We start from the raw sequence: 15,870 nt of genomic DNA, 5'->3' as shown, positions 1-15,870 counted from the left end.
ACACAAACAGGATGAGAATGCTATTAGGGTATCCCAAAGAGGAATCGAAAGAGCTATGGTTAGAGTATCACATTTTACTCAAGTGAAAGAAGGAATCCGGAGTTCCAACCTCTGTCAGTGGTCAAGAATAAGAGACGCTGTCTCGTTTGCTAAGGTGTGAAAAATCAGATGGGCCAGACATGTAATGCGATTCAGAGATGACTGCTGGACTAGAGCTGTTACCGACTGGATTCCACAGGATGTCAAAAGACCACATGGCTGCCCACCAACGAGATGGTCAGACTCCTTAGTCAAAACCCTGAATGAACGGTTTGCGGCTCTTTGTGTTCCTGGAGCAAGCAGATATCATTGGGCTGCACTAGCACGCGACAGGGATGAATGGAGACATTACTGGCACCTGCTTGAGCAAATCGAAGATCAATGGATGACAAGTGCAGGTGACATAATTTTGTCCTGAAGACCAAGGTTCTGTCTCTGACACTTTTTATAAATATCAGAGTAACAAATTCCTCTCAAGTTCACCCTCACACTGGCTCCCCTAGCTGTTCCAGCCCAGAGAGTTTATGTTCTTGTGAAAATTAGTTTCTGTTTGAAAAGCACATAGGACACCCTTAAGTTTGGAGAGCAAGCCTGAACCTCTCTCTGCTGAGACCCCAATGCCGCTGCTTAAGCCAGGCTCTTAGACAAAGGTCATAACTAAGGTCTCTGCACTAGTCATGGTCTGGCTGGGGAGACCTCAGGGATCAGGAGTTTTTTTGTTTTGGTTATTTTGGACTGGAGCAATAGCACAGCAGGTAGGGTGTTTGCCTTGCATGCGGCTGACCCGGGTTCGATTCTTTCGTCCCTCTCGGAGAGCCCGGCAAGCTACCGAGAGTATCCCGCCCACATGGCAGAGCCTGGCAAGCTCCCCGTGGCGTATTCGATATGCCCAAAACAGTAACAAGTCTCACAATGAAGACGTTACTGGTGCACACTTGAGCAAATAGATGAATGATGGGATGACAGTGCGACAGTGCTACAATGCCATTTTGGGCCATCCAGTTGTGTTCAGGGCTCACTGGGGACCACTTGTGGCTTCGCCATTATGCTGTCTCCAGCCCTCCCTCCCAGCCTCAGAAGTGTTTTGTTGTTGTTGTTTAGTTTTGGGGTCACACTCGGCGATGCTCAGGGGTTTACTTCTGGCTCTACATTCATGAATCACTCCTGGCAGGCTTGGGACGCCATTTGGGAGTCCAAGGATCAAACCCGGTTGTCTACGTGCAGGGCAAGCACCCTACCCTCTGTGCCACTACTCTGGCTTGCCCTCCCAAACCCCCAGGAGTGGTTTTTGTGGAACCAAATACCCTCATCGAGCAAAGATGGAGCAAGAGAGCAGGCAAATTTGCAAATCAGAGCCCAAAAGACAGCAGAGCAGATAGGATTCTTTTCTTGCACGTGGCAGACCCTGGTTCTATTCCCGGCATCCCTTATGGTCCCCCAGCACCGCCAGGAGTAATTTCTGAATGCAAAGCCGACGGGTGTGGCCCCCCAAACCAAACCAAAGGAACAAAATACAAATGAGGGGTCTGAATCACGGGGCTGATTGCCCAGCCAGTCTGGGGACAACCAGGCCCCGCCCCTCCGGCATCCGGCCCCGCCCCCTCCGACCGCAGCCCCGCCCCTCCCGTCCGGCCGCAGACCCCGCCCCGCCGGTCTCCAGGCCCCGCCCCGTGAGCACTGCGCGTGCGCCGGCGTCTCAGGCTCCGGGGCCCGGCGGCCGCCGCTCTTTTGTTTCCCCGCCGGAGCCCGGGCCGGAGCCGGAGCCGGAGCCGGGCCGGGGTCGGGGTCGCGGTCGCGGTCGGAGCCGGAGCCCGGGTCGGAGCTGGGGCCGGGATCGCGGCCGAGCGGAGCCGGGCCGGAGCTGGAGCTCGGCGCGGGCCGAGTCGGACCGGGTCGCAGCCGAGCGGGATCGGTGGCAGCCGAGCGAGGCCCCGGCCGGAACCGAGGCCGGAGCCGGGCGGGACCGGGCCGGGCCGAGGCGGGCCCCCGCCATGCGCCCCGGGCCGCCGGCCCCGCGCCCCGCCTGAGCCCACCATGGAGCCCCGCGGCGGCCTGGAGGCCGTGGGCAAGTTCGAGTTCTCGCGCAAGGACCTCATCGGCCACGGCGCCTTCGCGGTGGTCTTCAAGGGGCGCCACCGCGAGGTGAGGCGCGGGCCCGGCGCTGCCTCCTGGTCTCCTCACCGGGTCCCCTCAGAGGGTCCCCTCAGCGGGGTCTCCTCACAGGGTCTCCTCACCGGGTCTCCTCAGCGGGTCTCCTCAGCGGGGTCTTCCCGGGTCTCCTCACCGGGTCCCCTCACCGGTTTTCCTCACCGGAGTCTCCTCACCGGGTTTCCTTACCTGGTCGCCTCACCGGGGTCTCCTCACCGGGTCTCCTCACCGAGGCCTCCTCACGGGCTCTCTGTTGGGGTCCTCCCTTCACCTCCTTCCCAGGATCTCCAGGGTCCTCCTTAGATTTCCCTGATCTCTTCCAAGGGTTCTACTCCGGGGTCTTTCCGGAATCTCCTTTGGGGTCCTTCGTGGACCTCCTCCCCGGGATTTCCGCAGGCTTCACCTTTGATCCTTACTGGCTTCTTGCCTTGAAACCCACACTCTGGTCCTCACCAGGGTTCTCAGGGGGGATCCCCTCACCTGACTCCTCACAGGGAGTCTCACTTAGGAATGGAGCCTGACCCTTCCCCTGGGCTCTGGAACTTCTCATTTCCGGGCCCCCTCACCTCCTGAGCTGCCAGATGCTTTCCCAGCTCGGGGTCGCCCTGGGGTGCTGCCGGCTCCCAGCCCCTGAGCTTGGTCGCGCTTGCTTTCTAGAAGCATGACCTGGAGGTCGCCGTCAAGTGCATTAACAAGAAGAACCTTGCCAAGTCCCAGACGCTTCTGGGGAAGGAAATCAAAATCCTCAAGGTGAGCGCTGGTGGCGGAGAGCAGAGCGCCGGCGGTGCTCCAGCTCGTGCTCGTGCTCACGGGCGCATGCATTTCTGTCCTAGGAACTGAAACATGAAAACATCGTGGCTCTCTATGACTTCCAGGTACGTGGGGGCTGGCGCGGGAGATACGGGTAGGTTGGGTGCTGGAAACCAGAGTCAGGGGTTCCCACCTCCAGGGAACCCATCTGTCTTGCTCTGCCTAACTGCAGTAGGGGTGCAGGGCCACAGGTTAGGGGTGGCCCTGGGGAGGGGAACAGTCTCTGGCCAAGTAAGGCCTGGCTCCAGCCTGGCACTCTGGGGGTATCTGACCCAGTGGCCCTGACCTCAAGTCCTGTCCCAGCGCGGCCTGCCTGCGGAGGGCGCCGGCCCACCTGTCTGGGCTGCGCCTGTTTGTTGACACTGCTCGGGCCCTGGCATTGGCCACCAGCTCTTGCGTCATGGGAGGGAGGGGCCAGTCGCCTTCTTGCTGGGGCCCGTCCCAGCCACCAGCCACCGTGAGCCTGACTGCCCCCCTCCCCCCTGAAAGCTGGAGCCGCTTCCTTCCCCGCAGTAACCGCTCTTTTTCCTGTCCGCTCTTTTTCCTGCCCGTGCCCCTCGCCGGTCTCTGGTGGTGCCTCGTAAGCCTGGTGTGGGGACTGGACCGGCAGCAGGTCCTTGAGTGCTGACTAATGGTTTTGAAAGCTGTTTACCTTGGCTGAGGGGGAAGCTCCTGGCCGCGCCTCCTGCAGTGACAGGAGGTGGCATGGGGCGGGCTCGGGTCTAGAGTGGCACACCTGGAGCCCGTCTGGAGCTGCAGTGTCCCTGGGAAGCTGATGTGCCTATACTGCTGCCCTCCCCCCTCTGTTGGCCGCACACCTGGTGTGGCAGGGCCACCTGCTGTGTTTGCTCCCCAGGCTGGCACCCAGGAGGAGCAACTCGGAAGTGGGGATGTGTTGCCCAAAGACAAAGGGGCAGCCTGACCCCAACACCACCCCTTGGACCTGGACCTAGTAGAGCCTGGCTCTGGGGACAGGCTGGGCCCCCTAGGCACTCCGTGCCCATTCACGGTCCCTCACCGCAGCCTTTTGCTCATGTCTGTGTTTGTTTTTTTGGTGTTTTTTTTTTTTTTCTTTTTGGGTCACACCCAGTGATGCACAGGGGTTACTCCTGGCTCTGCACTCAGGAATTACTCCTGGCGGTGCTCAGGGAACCATATAGGATGCTGAGAATCGAACCTGGGTTGGCCGTGTGTAAGGCAAACGCCCTACCGGCTGTGCGATCGCTCCAGCTCCTCATGTCTGTGTCTTGGATGAGGTTCTGTGTTGTGCCTTCACTGTCCTTCACTGTCCTGGTCTGTGTTTGCAAGGGACTCACCCCTCAGGGGCTTAAGCTGGCTTAGTGCTTCAGAATCTACACTCAGACCAGACCATTGGGGACAAGTGTCCTACCTTCTCAGCCTTCTCAGTGTCTTTTTGTGAAAGTGGCCAGGGAAACATTAGGATGTAGGGCCCCCACGCTGGCATCCCTGGCGGTCTCGTGGTAGCCCCAGTGTGGCCATGTTTCTGTTCCCTTCCCTGGTAAGAAACTGAGGTCAAGGGGCTGTGTGTGGCCATCTGACAGTGGCCGCTTGAGTGTCCCTGCAGTTTTCACCCAGGTGGCCTTGTTAGTGGAAGTGGTACCTCACCAATTCGTTTTCAGACAGGAGTGGGTCTTGGGTGCCTGAGTGTGTGTGTGGCTGCAGTGGTAGGTGGTTTCCAGCAGCTCAGTTCTCTCTGTGTGGTCCACATTGTGCACTTGGTTGCCTCAGTCATGCACTCTGGTGACTGCGCCCTCCTCTCCTCCAGAGACCTTGTGGAGCCTGTGAGTGGAGGAGAAGCTTCCACTGCCCTGACTGGGAGGGTGGAAAGGTCGGGAACAGCTGGTAACTGTGTGCCCATCTGCATTCTGCACCGTGGCTTCCCCTAACTAGAATGCCCTGGGTCTGATGGCAGACCCTTCCTCCCTGCCAAGTATCACCTTGGTGGTTGAGGAGGCTCTCTGGCTGCTTCTGAGGGCAGAGCTCAGGCCTGCCTGCAGGGAGCAAGAGCGGGGGTGGGCCTGTTAGGCTGCTCCTGCTCCTCAAGTCACCACAGCTGGATGTTACTCCTGCACTGAAGTCCATTTGCTCTGGCCCAGTGGGAATAGCACACACTCGATCTTCCCCCTGCCTTGGCCATACCCCCCGATTATTGGAGATGGGCATCGGGGAGCTTCCCCACCTGCCCAGGGCCTGTACCTCTTGGTGTTGCCATGACTAGTCCAAGGGTCTTGGCAGTTGTGGAAAGTGCCTGCCAAGCAGTAGTTGGCTCTTATTATCTGTCCTTTGAACTTTATATAAGATGCAGGTTGTCAGTGCTACATGTTTTTGTTTTGTTTTGGTTTTGGGCTACGCCAGTCCAGTGATGCTCTGGTCTTAACTCTGGCTCTACACTCAAGAATTAATCCTAGCTCAGAAAACCATATGGGGTGTGGGGATCAAACTTGGGTCAGCTGTGCGCAAGGCAAGTGCCCTACTGGCTGTACTATCGCTCTCACCCTGTTATTTCTGTCTTAATGTCTGATTCTAAGACCTCATCTCTTTATACAGGCAGCTGGGTGTAGGCAGGGCAGGTCGCTCTGTCCCTGAGGCCCTGCCCAATGGACAGTGCTGCCCTGTGGGCCTGCAGGAACCTCCTATCTGTTCTGTGCAGCTGGCCCCAGAACAGGCAGTTGGGTGCAGGCAGGGCGAGGCCACTCTGTACTCTGATGGGACTCAGGCGGGCGGACTTGGAGACCGCCTCTGAGGTTCTGTTGGGGGTGGGGGCACTCCATGAAAGGCAGATGGGGTGGCACAGGTTGTTCTCATATTCATGACCTCTTCGAGGACTCCCTGAAGCATTTGGGGTACCTGCTCCTGGTGAGCAGAGAAATGCCCTTTTAGTTCAGAAGGATCTGGGGCCGCAGAGGGAGTGGTGGTTGGGACCTGCTGGCTTGCTGACTGTGACAAGGGCTTCTAGGGCCTGTGTCCATTCTTACTGGGCAGTACCCTGCCCAGCAGCATAAGCAGCAGTTATGCTGAAGTCTCAGGCCCCCATGAACCCTATGGAAGCCTCATGAGACCCCCCTGCAGTTGAGCCAGATCTCCAAATGGGGTCCTTTCTTGGAACCACACTCATAAACACGAGTCTCTGAACTGGGGAGATGACTCCAAGGGCTGGAGCACAGGCTTTGCATGTGGGGGACTGAGGTGGTGGGTGCATGGTACCTAGTGCTGGACTGGGTGTGACTTTAAAAAAAAAACATAGGTATTGCAAGTAAGGTGTTTGCCATGCACATGGCTGACCTGGGTTCGATCCCTGGCACCCCATGTGATCCCCAAGTTTGTTAGGAATGGTCCCTGAGCACCGCTGGGTGTGGCCTAAAAACCAATAAAAAGAACAGACGGCTGGAGTGATAGAACAGCAGGTAGGGCATTTGCCTTGCATGCAGCCGACCCGGGTTTGATTCCCAGCATCCCATGTGGTACCCTGAACACTGCCAGGAGTAATTCCTGAGTGCAGAGCCAGGAGTAACCCCTGTGCATTGTCAGGTGTAACCCAAAAAGCAAAAAAAAAAAAAAAAAAACAACCCAAAACAATAGACAGAAATCCAGAAACGAGTTGGAGGCAGGAGGTCCTCCACCCTCAGTGCCTCTTCTGTGTCCTGCAGGAAATGGCCAATAATGTCTACCTGGTTATGGAGGTGAGTCCCACCGGGCCCTTTACCCTTGCCAAGCCGTTCAGGGGGCCTCCTGGGCGGGAGCGCGTGGTGCCGGGTGGTGGTGGTGATTCTCCTACTGCTGATACTCTGCGCTGGTTCTCTGCAGTACTGTAACGGCGGGGACCTGGCTGACTACCTGCACAGTGAGTGGCTACAAATGCTTACAGTGGGTAGCCCTGTGTCCCTGCTGGGAAGATTCAGGATGGGGTGGGGGAGGGGGTTGCCTGCGGAGGAGCGGGACAGTGCTGAGGGGGATGTGGGCTGGGCCGGAGCGTCTCCTGAGCTCGTCTCCCCACAGCCATGCGCACATTGAGCGAGGACACCATCAGGCTCTTCCTGCAGCAGATCGCAGGTGCCATGCGGCTGCTGCACAGCAAAGGCATCATCCACCGCGACCTGAAACCCCAGAACATCCTGCTGTCCAACCCTGGGGGCCGCCGTGCCAACCCCAACAACATCCGCGTCAAGATCGGTGGGGCTAGTAGGAGGCTTGGGCTTGGCTGGGCTCGGGTCTGGGAGTAAGAGGAGGTGCCTTCTCACCTTCTCCCTCTTGCATTGCAGCTGATTTTGGCTTTGCCCGCTACCTGCAGAGCAACATGATGGCAGCCACGCTCTGCGGCTCCCCCATGTATATGGTAGGTATGGACCTCGTGGTCATGTCCTTGGTTCTATTCATGGTGGCTGGCCACCTCTCTGCCTGCCTGGCAGGGGCCTAGAAGCTGTGTGTTCTGATTGGCTGGTAGCTACAAGTCTATGTCCTGATTGGCAGGGCCTGGCAAGTGTATGTTCTGATTGGCTGGTTACTGACAGGCTAGTGCTCTTATTGGCAGGGCCTGGCAAGTGTGTGTTTCAATTGTTGTTTTGTTTTGGGCCTACATCCAGTGATGCTTGGGGTTACTTCTGGCTCTGCACTCAGGAATTACTGCTGGCATTGCTCAGGAGACCATATGGGTTGCCGGGGATTGAACCAATGACGGTCACATTTAAGGCAAATACCATCCCCACTTTGTGTTTTGATTGGCTAGTAGCTGGCAGCTGGATGCTGATCTGATTGCAGTGCAGACAAGGGTGGTATGTGGCTGGTTCAGATCTGTGTCTCTGATGTCCCTCAGGCCCCTGAGGTCATTATGTCCCAGCACTACGATGGGAAAGCAGACCTTTGGAGCATTGGCACCATCGTGTACCAGTGCTTGACTGGAAAGGCGCCCTTTCAGGTAAGTGGGCCAGTTCCTTCCTTTGTGCTGGAATCCAGCCTTTCTCCAGCCCCACCCATTGCTGTGTGACCCATACTGGACTATGTCGGGACCCTGAGCACTCGGGTACAGCCCACAGCTGGGACACAGTGAAGGGTTCTGGCTCTGTGCCCAACCTGCAGGTGTGCCCACCCATGACTGTGCTGTGTTTTGCACAGGCAGGGTTCTGTGGGGGGAGGTGCAGAGCAGCTAGTCAGGTAGCCTCTGCTGTGGGCAGCATAAGGACAAGCCTGTTCTGGGACCCAGTTCTGAGTGGGGTGTGTGAACTGGTCTCCCGTGGTGATCCCCTCACCCCTCCTCTTTGTGAAACAAGATAGCTTTTATTAAAACTTCAGGAAGTTGAGAGGAGTGAAAGAGAAGCACCTGTTTGACAGAACACAGGCTTCTCCAAAGTGGAAATAAGCAAGCAAAGAAACACACAGGGAAGCGAGATGCGTGTTTAAGGGAGAACATGGGCTTGAGGAGTGAGCCTGAGCTGAGTGTCTTGCATGGACGCACATGTTCGACCCACAGGGCTCTGGCCCTGGTCTTCACTTTTTTTTGGATGGAGGAGTGCTGGCCCCTGCAGTGAGAGGGATAGGACGAGGCTCCTGCATGTACTCTTTTTTTTTTTTCCCCCTTTTTGGGTCACATCCAGCGATGTTCAGGGGTTCTCCTGGCTCTGCACTCAGGAATTACTCCTGGCGGTGCTCAGGGTACCATATGGGATGTTGGGAATCGAATCGTGGTTGGCTGCATGCAAGGCAAATGCCCTACGTGCTGAACCTGCATGTACTCTCATACCGAGCATCTCTGGCTCCCGGGCTTCTCCTTTCAGAGGCAGAGCGCTATTTTGCATCTGAAGCCCAGATGCGCTAGCCAGCAGAGCTGTGGGGAGAGAGACCACCATGTCTCTGGTTGCGCGGTCCTTCTGGCCACCTTGTGCAGCTCTCTGGGCACCATCGCCTGGAAGTGGGAAGGAAGGGCTAGCCCAGGGGTTGAAGGCATGTAAGGGCTAAGGTGGGATGGGCCCGAGCACCTGAACTGGTAGTCAGGATTAGGCAAGCAGGGGCCTGACGATGTCGTCCCCTGCAGGCCAGCAGCCCTCAGGATCTACGCCTGTTCTATGAGAAGAACAAGACGCTGGTCCCCGTGTGAGTGGCCCCTCCTGACCCTGTCCTGTCCCTTAGCCCCTGCCCCCCGCCAGGCAGCTGTTAACCTGGTCATTGTGCCCTGTGCCCCTAGCATCCCCCGGGAGACGTCCACCCCGCTGAGGCAGCTGCTCCTGGCCCTGCTGCAGCGCAACCACCGAGACCGCATGGATTTCGGTGCGTGTGGGCAGCCCCGGCCCAGCCCCTGCCACAGCTATTCCCGGGCAGCACCTATGCCGATGACCAATCTTCCACTGGGTGCCAGCCTCTCTTGCCTTCCCTGCTTCTTCCCACAGATGAGTTTTTCCACCACCCCTTCCTGGATGCCAGTGCTGCTGTGAAGAAGTGTAAGCCCTGGGGGTGTTGGGGGATGGGGGTGTGGGTTGTCCTGGCATGGGAACGCACTTGGATTTCACCTTGGCCCACCTGCAGCCCCACCAGTGCCTGTACCGTCCTACCCGAGCTCGGGCTCCGGCAGCAGCTCCAGTAGCAGTTCCACGTCACACTTGGCCTCACCCCCGGTGAGTTGCTATCCTGGGACCTCGGGTTGAGGGAAACCTGCTCGGACCCCTGGCCTCAGGGGACCATAGGGTGCAGAAAGAAGGCATCTGCTTCTGAGGCCTGGGGTCAAGGTAGACAAAGACTATTCTCTCTGTGCCCTCACCGTCCTGTACCATCCTCCGGGTTTTATGACTTGCTGCAGTGTTTGGGGGGCTGCCTGCTAGGGCTGATGCCTCTCAGGCCACTCAGACCTCTACAGAGCAGTGGGCAAGCTCCCCAGTGTTGGGTCTTCTGGGAGGGCAATAGGGCAGCCTCATCCTCCCATCCCCACCGAGATCAGGCCGTGGGGAGTGGGGAGCACTGGGACAGCTGGGGAATGTTGTGCCCCAAAAAAAGGTGGAAACATGGGGTCTAGGGAAGGTGGTCTGAGCAGAGTCCCTTTCTGGCTGTAGTCCCTTGGGGAGGCGCAGCAGCTGCAGAAGACACTCACATCCCCAGCAGAGGCTGCTGGCTTCCTGCACGGCTCCCGCGACTCGGGCGGCAGCAGCAAAGCCTCCTCTTGTGACACGGACGACTTTGTCATGGTCCCAGCCCAGTTTGCAGGTCAGTACCCCCAGGCCACCCTTGTCTGTCTCCCACAGGTCACTCCCTCGGGGTTGGGGTGCAGGTGGAGTCCCTGACTCCTCATGGTCTTGCTCTCCATTGCCACTTTGAGGAACAGGTGGGTCACACAGAGCCAAGGAGGTACCAGCAGACTCAGGTTCCATTAGAAGGTTCCTTGAAGTTGTAGGAAGGGTTGGGGAAGGGGAGGAAAGAAGCCAGGGTACTTGGGGCCCCTTGACATCGAGGGTTGCTGTCGGCTGCAGTGGTGGGTAGCCCCATGGCAGAGATAAGAGTTCAGGCCAGCTTTCCTGTTCCTGTCTGCAGGTGACTTGGTAGCTGAGGTGGCTGGGGCCAAGGCACCGCCGGATAGCCTGATGTGCAGTGGGTAAGGCGCTATGGGGGTCGGCTGTGACACTGCTCAGGGCCCAAGGGATTCAGCTTGCCTTAAGGTGGAGGTCCTGACCCCGCCTGACCCCACCTGTCTGCCTGTTCTTGCTCCCCAGAAGCTCACTGGTGGCCTCAGCTGGTCTGGAGAGCCGTGGCCGGACACCATCTCCTTCCCCTCCATGCAGCAGCTCCCCCAGCCCCTCTGGGTGAGCAGAGCAGGCGGGCAATTGGGCTTCCCTTCAGATGTCTCTGTCCAGGCTGGAACGATTGGGGACCCCCCCTGGACCGGCACTGCCCCCTCCCCAAGCCTTGCGGGGCCCAGTAGCCATGAGCTCACGTCCAGTCCCCTACCTCCCTCCCCCCAGCACATACTGTATGTGTCCATGGCTGATCTTGAGTTGGAGCCCCTGGTGGGGATAGGGTTTGAGGTGGAATGGAGTAGCCAGCCCCACTCTTACCTGGGCTGTGTGGCTGGGTTCCACTGGACCCATATCCAGGCTCCTCCCCTCCCCCACAGCCGGGCTGGCCCGTTCTGCAGCAGCCGGTGTGGTGCCTCTGTGCCCATCCCAGTGCCCACCCAGGTGCAGAACTACCAGCGCATCGAGCAGAACCTGCAGTCCCCTCCCCACTATCAGCCTCCCCGGTGAGTAGCTGTTTCGTGGCCTGCCCTGGGAGACTGATGGGCACCATGAATGGGGGCAGGTGGCCCTCCTCAGTGGGTGCCGTGACCTCTGCTGGCCTGTCCTTAGGTCCTCCGCCATTCGCCGGTCAGGCAGCAGCAGCCCCCTGGGCTTCGCCCGGGCCAGCCCGTCTCCCCCGGCCCATATTGAGCACGGAGCTGCTATAACCCGGAAATTGTCTCTGGGTGGTGGCCGGCCCTACACGCCATCCCCACAAGGTGAGCCTGTCCCAAGGGAGGGCATCGTCTGGGGCGAGGGGACGCTGTCCAGGCTCTGACTCAGGTCCCTTTTCCCAGTGGGGACTATCCCAGAGCAGCCAGGCTGGAGCGAGGCCCCCACCTCACACACAGCCGACCGGGCTGGCAGATCTCCACGGGCAGGTAGGTGGGGGTCAGCGGGCAGGGGTAAGCAGCCCTGAACAGCAGTGACCAGCCCATCGTTGCAGGCTCCTCTGCGCCCGAGCACTCACCCCGTACCACTGGGCTGGGCTGCCGTCTGCACAGCGCCCCCAACCTGTCTGACCTGCATGTCGTCCGCCCCAAGCTACCCAAGCCTCCCACAGACCCACTGGGAGTGGCATTCAGCCCCCCGCAGGCCAGCCCACCCCAGCCATCTCACGGACTGCCTTCCTGTCGGCCCCTGCGCGGCTCACCCAAGCTGCCTGACTTCCTGCAGCGGAACCCCCTGCCCCCCATCCTGGGCTCCCCTACTAAGGTATCGTCCCTGCACACGGCTCCCCGCACAGATGCGTGTGGGACAAGGGGCACTTTGGGGAAGGTCCAGAGGGCCTGTGAGGGGTTGGGACCCCTGGAACAGTGGCACAGCCATCAGCAGCAAGTCCTGGAGGCCAGGTCCCCTGACCAAGTGGACTCCCACCAGGTAAACTGTCAGGGTCATGGACCTGGCACCTGACCCAGCGCTGCCCACCCCTCCTAGGCTGTGCCTGCCTTTGACTTTCCGAAGACCCCCAGCTCCCAGAATCTGCTGGCCCTATTGGCGCGCCAGGGCGTGGTGGTGGCACCACCCCGGAACCGCACGCTGCCCGACCTCTCAGAGGCTGCTCCCTTCCAGGGCCCACAGCTGGGTTCTGGCCTACGCCCCCCTGAGGACACCAAGGGCCCCTTTGGCAGGTGCGTGGGGTCAGAGCGTGGGCAGCCACAAATAGGGCCCTTGCCCTTGGCTAGATCTCGGCTCTTGACGCTTGGTGCCTTCCGTGTCTGCAGGTCCCTCAGCACCGGCCGCCTCACCGACCTGCTCCTGAAGGCTGCATTTGGGGCGCAGGCCCCTGACTCGGGTAGCACGGACAGCCTGCAGGAGAAGCCCATGGAGATCGGTGCGGGGAGGCTGGACTGGGGGTGTGGGAGGTGGGGGAACTGACCACAGGCCCTGAAGCCCATATCTTATTTTGCCTCCAAGCACCCTCTGCTGGCTTCGGAGGGAGCCTGTACCCGGGAGCACGTGCAGGCGCCAGCCCCTCACCTGTGGTCTTCACAGTGGGGTCCCCGCCCAGTGGGACCACGCCACCCCCTGGCCCCCGATCCAGGATGTTCTCAGGTGAGGCCTCCAAGGCCCCATGGCTGCCCATGAGGCCTGGGGCGCTGAGTGTGCTGCCCTTCAGGGGCCCTGAAATGCCAGCTACAGGGCCTGGAGGGCGAGTGGGGCCTGGGTGTTGGCTGAGGTGGTCAGGGTGGGGAGCAGCTGTGAAGGACGCAGGGCACTGCCTCACCAGCCTGTCTGGGATGCGCCTCCCCTTGCGGCCCCCTGCAGTGGGCTCCTCTAGCTCCCTGAGCTCGGCCGGCTCCGCCTCTGCCCGTCACCTGGCCCCTGGTGTCTGCAGTGAGGCCCCCACCGAGGGCCCTGGTCACTGCTGCAGCTATGCTGACCCCGTCACCGCCAACCTGGAGGGGGCTGTGACCTTCGAGGCCCCTGACCTCCCCGAGGAGACCCTCATGGAGGTGAGGCTTCTTGGGAGCAGACTGGGCCGGAACGAGAGTCTGGCACTGTCCACTGCTCACGTGCTTCTGCTCCCCTAGCAAGAGCACACGGAGATCCTGCACCGGCTGCGCTTCACCCTCGTCTTTGTGCAGCATGTCCTGGAGATCGCGGCCCTGAAGGGCAATGCCGGTGAGGCAGCTGGGGGCCCTGAGCAGCTGCAGGAGAGTGCGGTAGCCGACCAGATCAGCCTGCTGAGCCGCGAGTGGGGGTAGGTGCTGGCCAGTGGGGACGGGGTGGCTCCTAGTTGCCCCCAGCTCCCTGACGTGCTGCTGCCCACAGCTTTGCGGAGCAGCTGGTGCTGTACTTGAAGGTGGCCGAGCTCCTCTCCGTGGGCCTGCACACGGCTATCGAGCAGATCCGCGCCGGCAAGCTTTGCCTGTCGTCCACCGTGAAGCAGGGTGAGTGAGGCAGGCGGGGGACAGGAGGCCAGCATTGAGGGGAGGCCGCTGGGGCCAGGCCTGGTGTCCTGAACTTCAGGCTCCCCCTGCAGTGGTGCGAAAGCTGAATGAGCTGTATAAGGCGAGCGTGGTGTCCTGCCAAGGCCTGAGCCTACGGCTGCAGCGCTTCTTCTTGGACAAGCAGCGGCTGCTGGACCGCATCCAGAGCGTCAGTGCCGAGAAGCTCATCTTCAGCCACGCCGTGCAGACGGTGCGGGGGCGGCCAGGCGTGGGGGTGCAAGCAGGTGCCGGTACGGGCGTGACGTGGACCCGTTAAGGACTGGCCAGCTTTCTCTTGCCCCTGCAGGTGCAGTCTGCTGCCCTGGACGAGATGTTCCATCGCCGGGAAGACTGTGTCCAGCGCTACCACAAGGCCCTTCTGCTCATGGAGGGGCTGCAGCACATCCTCAGCGACCAGGCAGATGTGGAGAACATCGCTAAGTGTGAGTGGGGAAGGCGGGTGTTGTGAGCGCGTGTGGGAGTATGGGCATACCAGGGTTGATGTAGGGATGTAGCCGCGTATGAGACTGACCAAGCCTTCCCCCTGCAGGCAAGGTGTGCATCGAGCGGAGACTCTCGGCTCTGCTGACTGGCCTCTGTGCTTGACCCAGACAGAGGCTTGGACCCTGTGCCCAGCTCTTGAGGTGGAGTCAGCACGCTGGTGGGCTCCAGCTGACAAGCCTGAAGCATGGGTACTGCCCAGAGGACCAGCTCTGCTGGTGGGCAAGGACCCCGGCTCTGCCAGCGGGACTTCAGGGTATTGGGGGGGCCTGCACAGGACTGCACCCCAGGCCACCTCCCATGGTAGGTGGGCACACCTGGGTGTTCCCCAGCCCTGCAGGCCCCGCTCCCAGGACACACAGGGCCCTGGGACAGTGCTGCCTTCTCAAGCCAAAGCCGCAGGCCTGCCCAGGGTCCACCCCGGAAAAGGCCCCTCTCCTGCCCACACTACCCACCCGCCCAGCTTTGTGAATCACCGAGCACTTTACCAGGCAGACTGACTGGCTCTCGCCAGGCCAGCGGCTGCCTCCGCGTGTACATGCCATATCCTAGGGATGCGTGCCAGAGCCCGGGAGAGCCAGACACAGTGGCTCTGGTGTCTCTGGGACAGTCAGTGTGAAGCAGCGGCGCCCCAGCCCGGGACAGGCGTCCCTCACACTCTACTCCTCAGATCAGATGTGTCTTAATTCTCCGCAGCTCCTCGCATTAGAAAGGAGCCCGTGGTCAGGCTTTGTCTTGCACAGCTGGCAGAGCAGGCTCAGGAGGCAGCACCCTGGCAGTGAGGGGAGTGTGGTGCAGAGACCTCGCACCCACCCTCCCCGCATCTGAGCCCCTATGGCTGCCATGGTGGGGCCAGTCAGGTTGAGGGGCCTCCTGGGCCCACCCGGGTGGCCCTGCGGAGTGCAGAAGACGCCCAGGAAGCCTGGCTCTCAGCACAGACGTGGGGTCTGTGTTTGTTTGCGACACCTCAACACTTGCAGTCCTGGAAGAAAACTGGGGACATGCCTTTTGGGTCCGGTGACTGTTCTGGCTGCACAGATTGGGGTCGTATTCATTGCTTTACAGCAACTGGATTCCAGGGCTGGGCACTGCAGGGGGGCAGGGCCGGGCCTGGGCCCTCATGTCTGCGTTAAAAGGAATTTGTGTGATTTCCTCCCTCTTTTGTGTTGAATTGTGTAATACCCATTTACGGAAATAAACTTCTGGAGTTGTCAGTGGTGTTCTTTCTCACTCATGCAGTCACCAGCTGGTGAAGCAGGCCATGTCCTGAGGGCACGAGACCTTCCTGGGCCCAACTTAGGCAAGACCAGAGCTTGTTCTGGTGTGCGTGTGTGCGTCCTCATGAGCGCGCATGTCGGGGGAGCTGGTTAAGCCAGAGCCTTTGGGGTGTGTGCGTGTGTGTGTGTAGTGGTGCTTGCCATCACCTTGGGGTGGATAGGGGTTGGATAGGAACCAGCACAGGTTGCTTAGTTCCTGTCCCCACACTGCCAAGTACTAGTGGTCTGTCCCCTTTGTTCCTATATTGAGTCTGGGCTTCTGGGCTTCCCTGATGAGCCCTAGCATCTTTTCCCTTGAGGTTGGTGCATTTCTATGTTCATTGTTGGGTCAATTATTTGTTTCCTATTTTGCTTTTGGGTCACACACAACAGTGCTCAGGGCTTACTCCT

General features: G+C 59.8%; 1 protein-coding gene across 1 annotated transcript; it reads left to right on the top strand.

Annotated features, from left to right (window-relative positions):
* The first annotated feature begins 1,730 nt into the window (after window positions 1–1,730).
* Window positions 1,731–15,417, top strand: ULK1 (unc-51 like autophagy activating kinase 1). The gene is made up of 28 exons (XM_004611018.2): window positions 1,731–2,181; window positions 2,845–2,937; window positions 3,021–3,062; window positions 6,666–6,698; window positions 6,823–6,859; window positions 7,015–7,188; window positions 7,278–7,351; window positions 7,829–7,930; window positions 9,044–9,102; window positions 9,194–9,276; window positions 9,396–9,446; window positions 9,532–9,620; window positions 10,053–10,203; window positions 10,528–10,588; window positions 10,707–10,796; window positions 11,108–11,233; window positions 11,340–11,488; window positions 11,567–11,650; window positions 11,716–11,984; window positions 12,207–12,400; window positions 12,494–12,603; window positions 12,687–12,824; window positions 13,038–13,225; window positions 13,304–13,473; window positions 13,545–13,663; window positions 13,756–13,913; window positions 14,010–14,145; window positions 14,253–15,417. Exons 1-28 carry the CDS (start codon window positions 2,074–2,076, stop codon window positions 14,306–14,308), a joined length of 3,144 nt encoding a protein of 1,047 aa, XP_004611075.1. The 5' UTR covers window positions 1,731–2,073; the 3' UTR covers window positions 14,309–15,417.
* The last annotated feature ends 453 nt before the right edge of the window (window positions 15,418–15,870 follow it).

The sequence above is a fragment of the Sorex araneus genome, chromosome 9, assembly GCF_027595985.1.
Source record: "Sorex araneus isolate mSorAra2 chromosome 9, mSorAra2.pri, whole genome shotgun sequence".
NCBI lineage: Eukaryota > Metazoa > Chordata > Mammalia > Eulipotyphla > Soricidae > Sorex > Sorex araneus.
The sequence above is the reverse complement of the archived record's forward strand: the minus strand, read 5'-3'. Positions and strand labels throughout refer to the sequence as shown.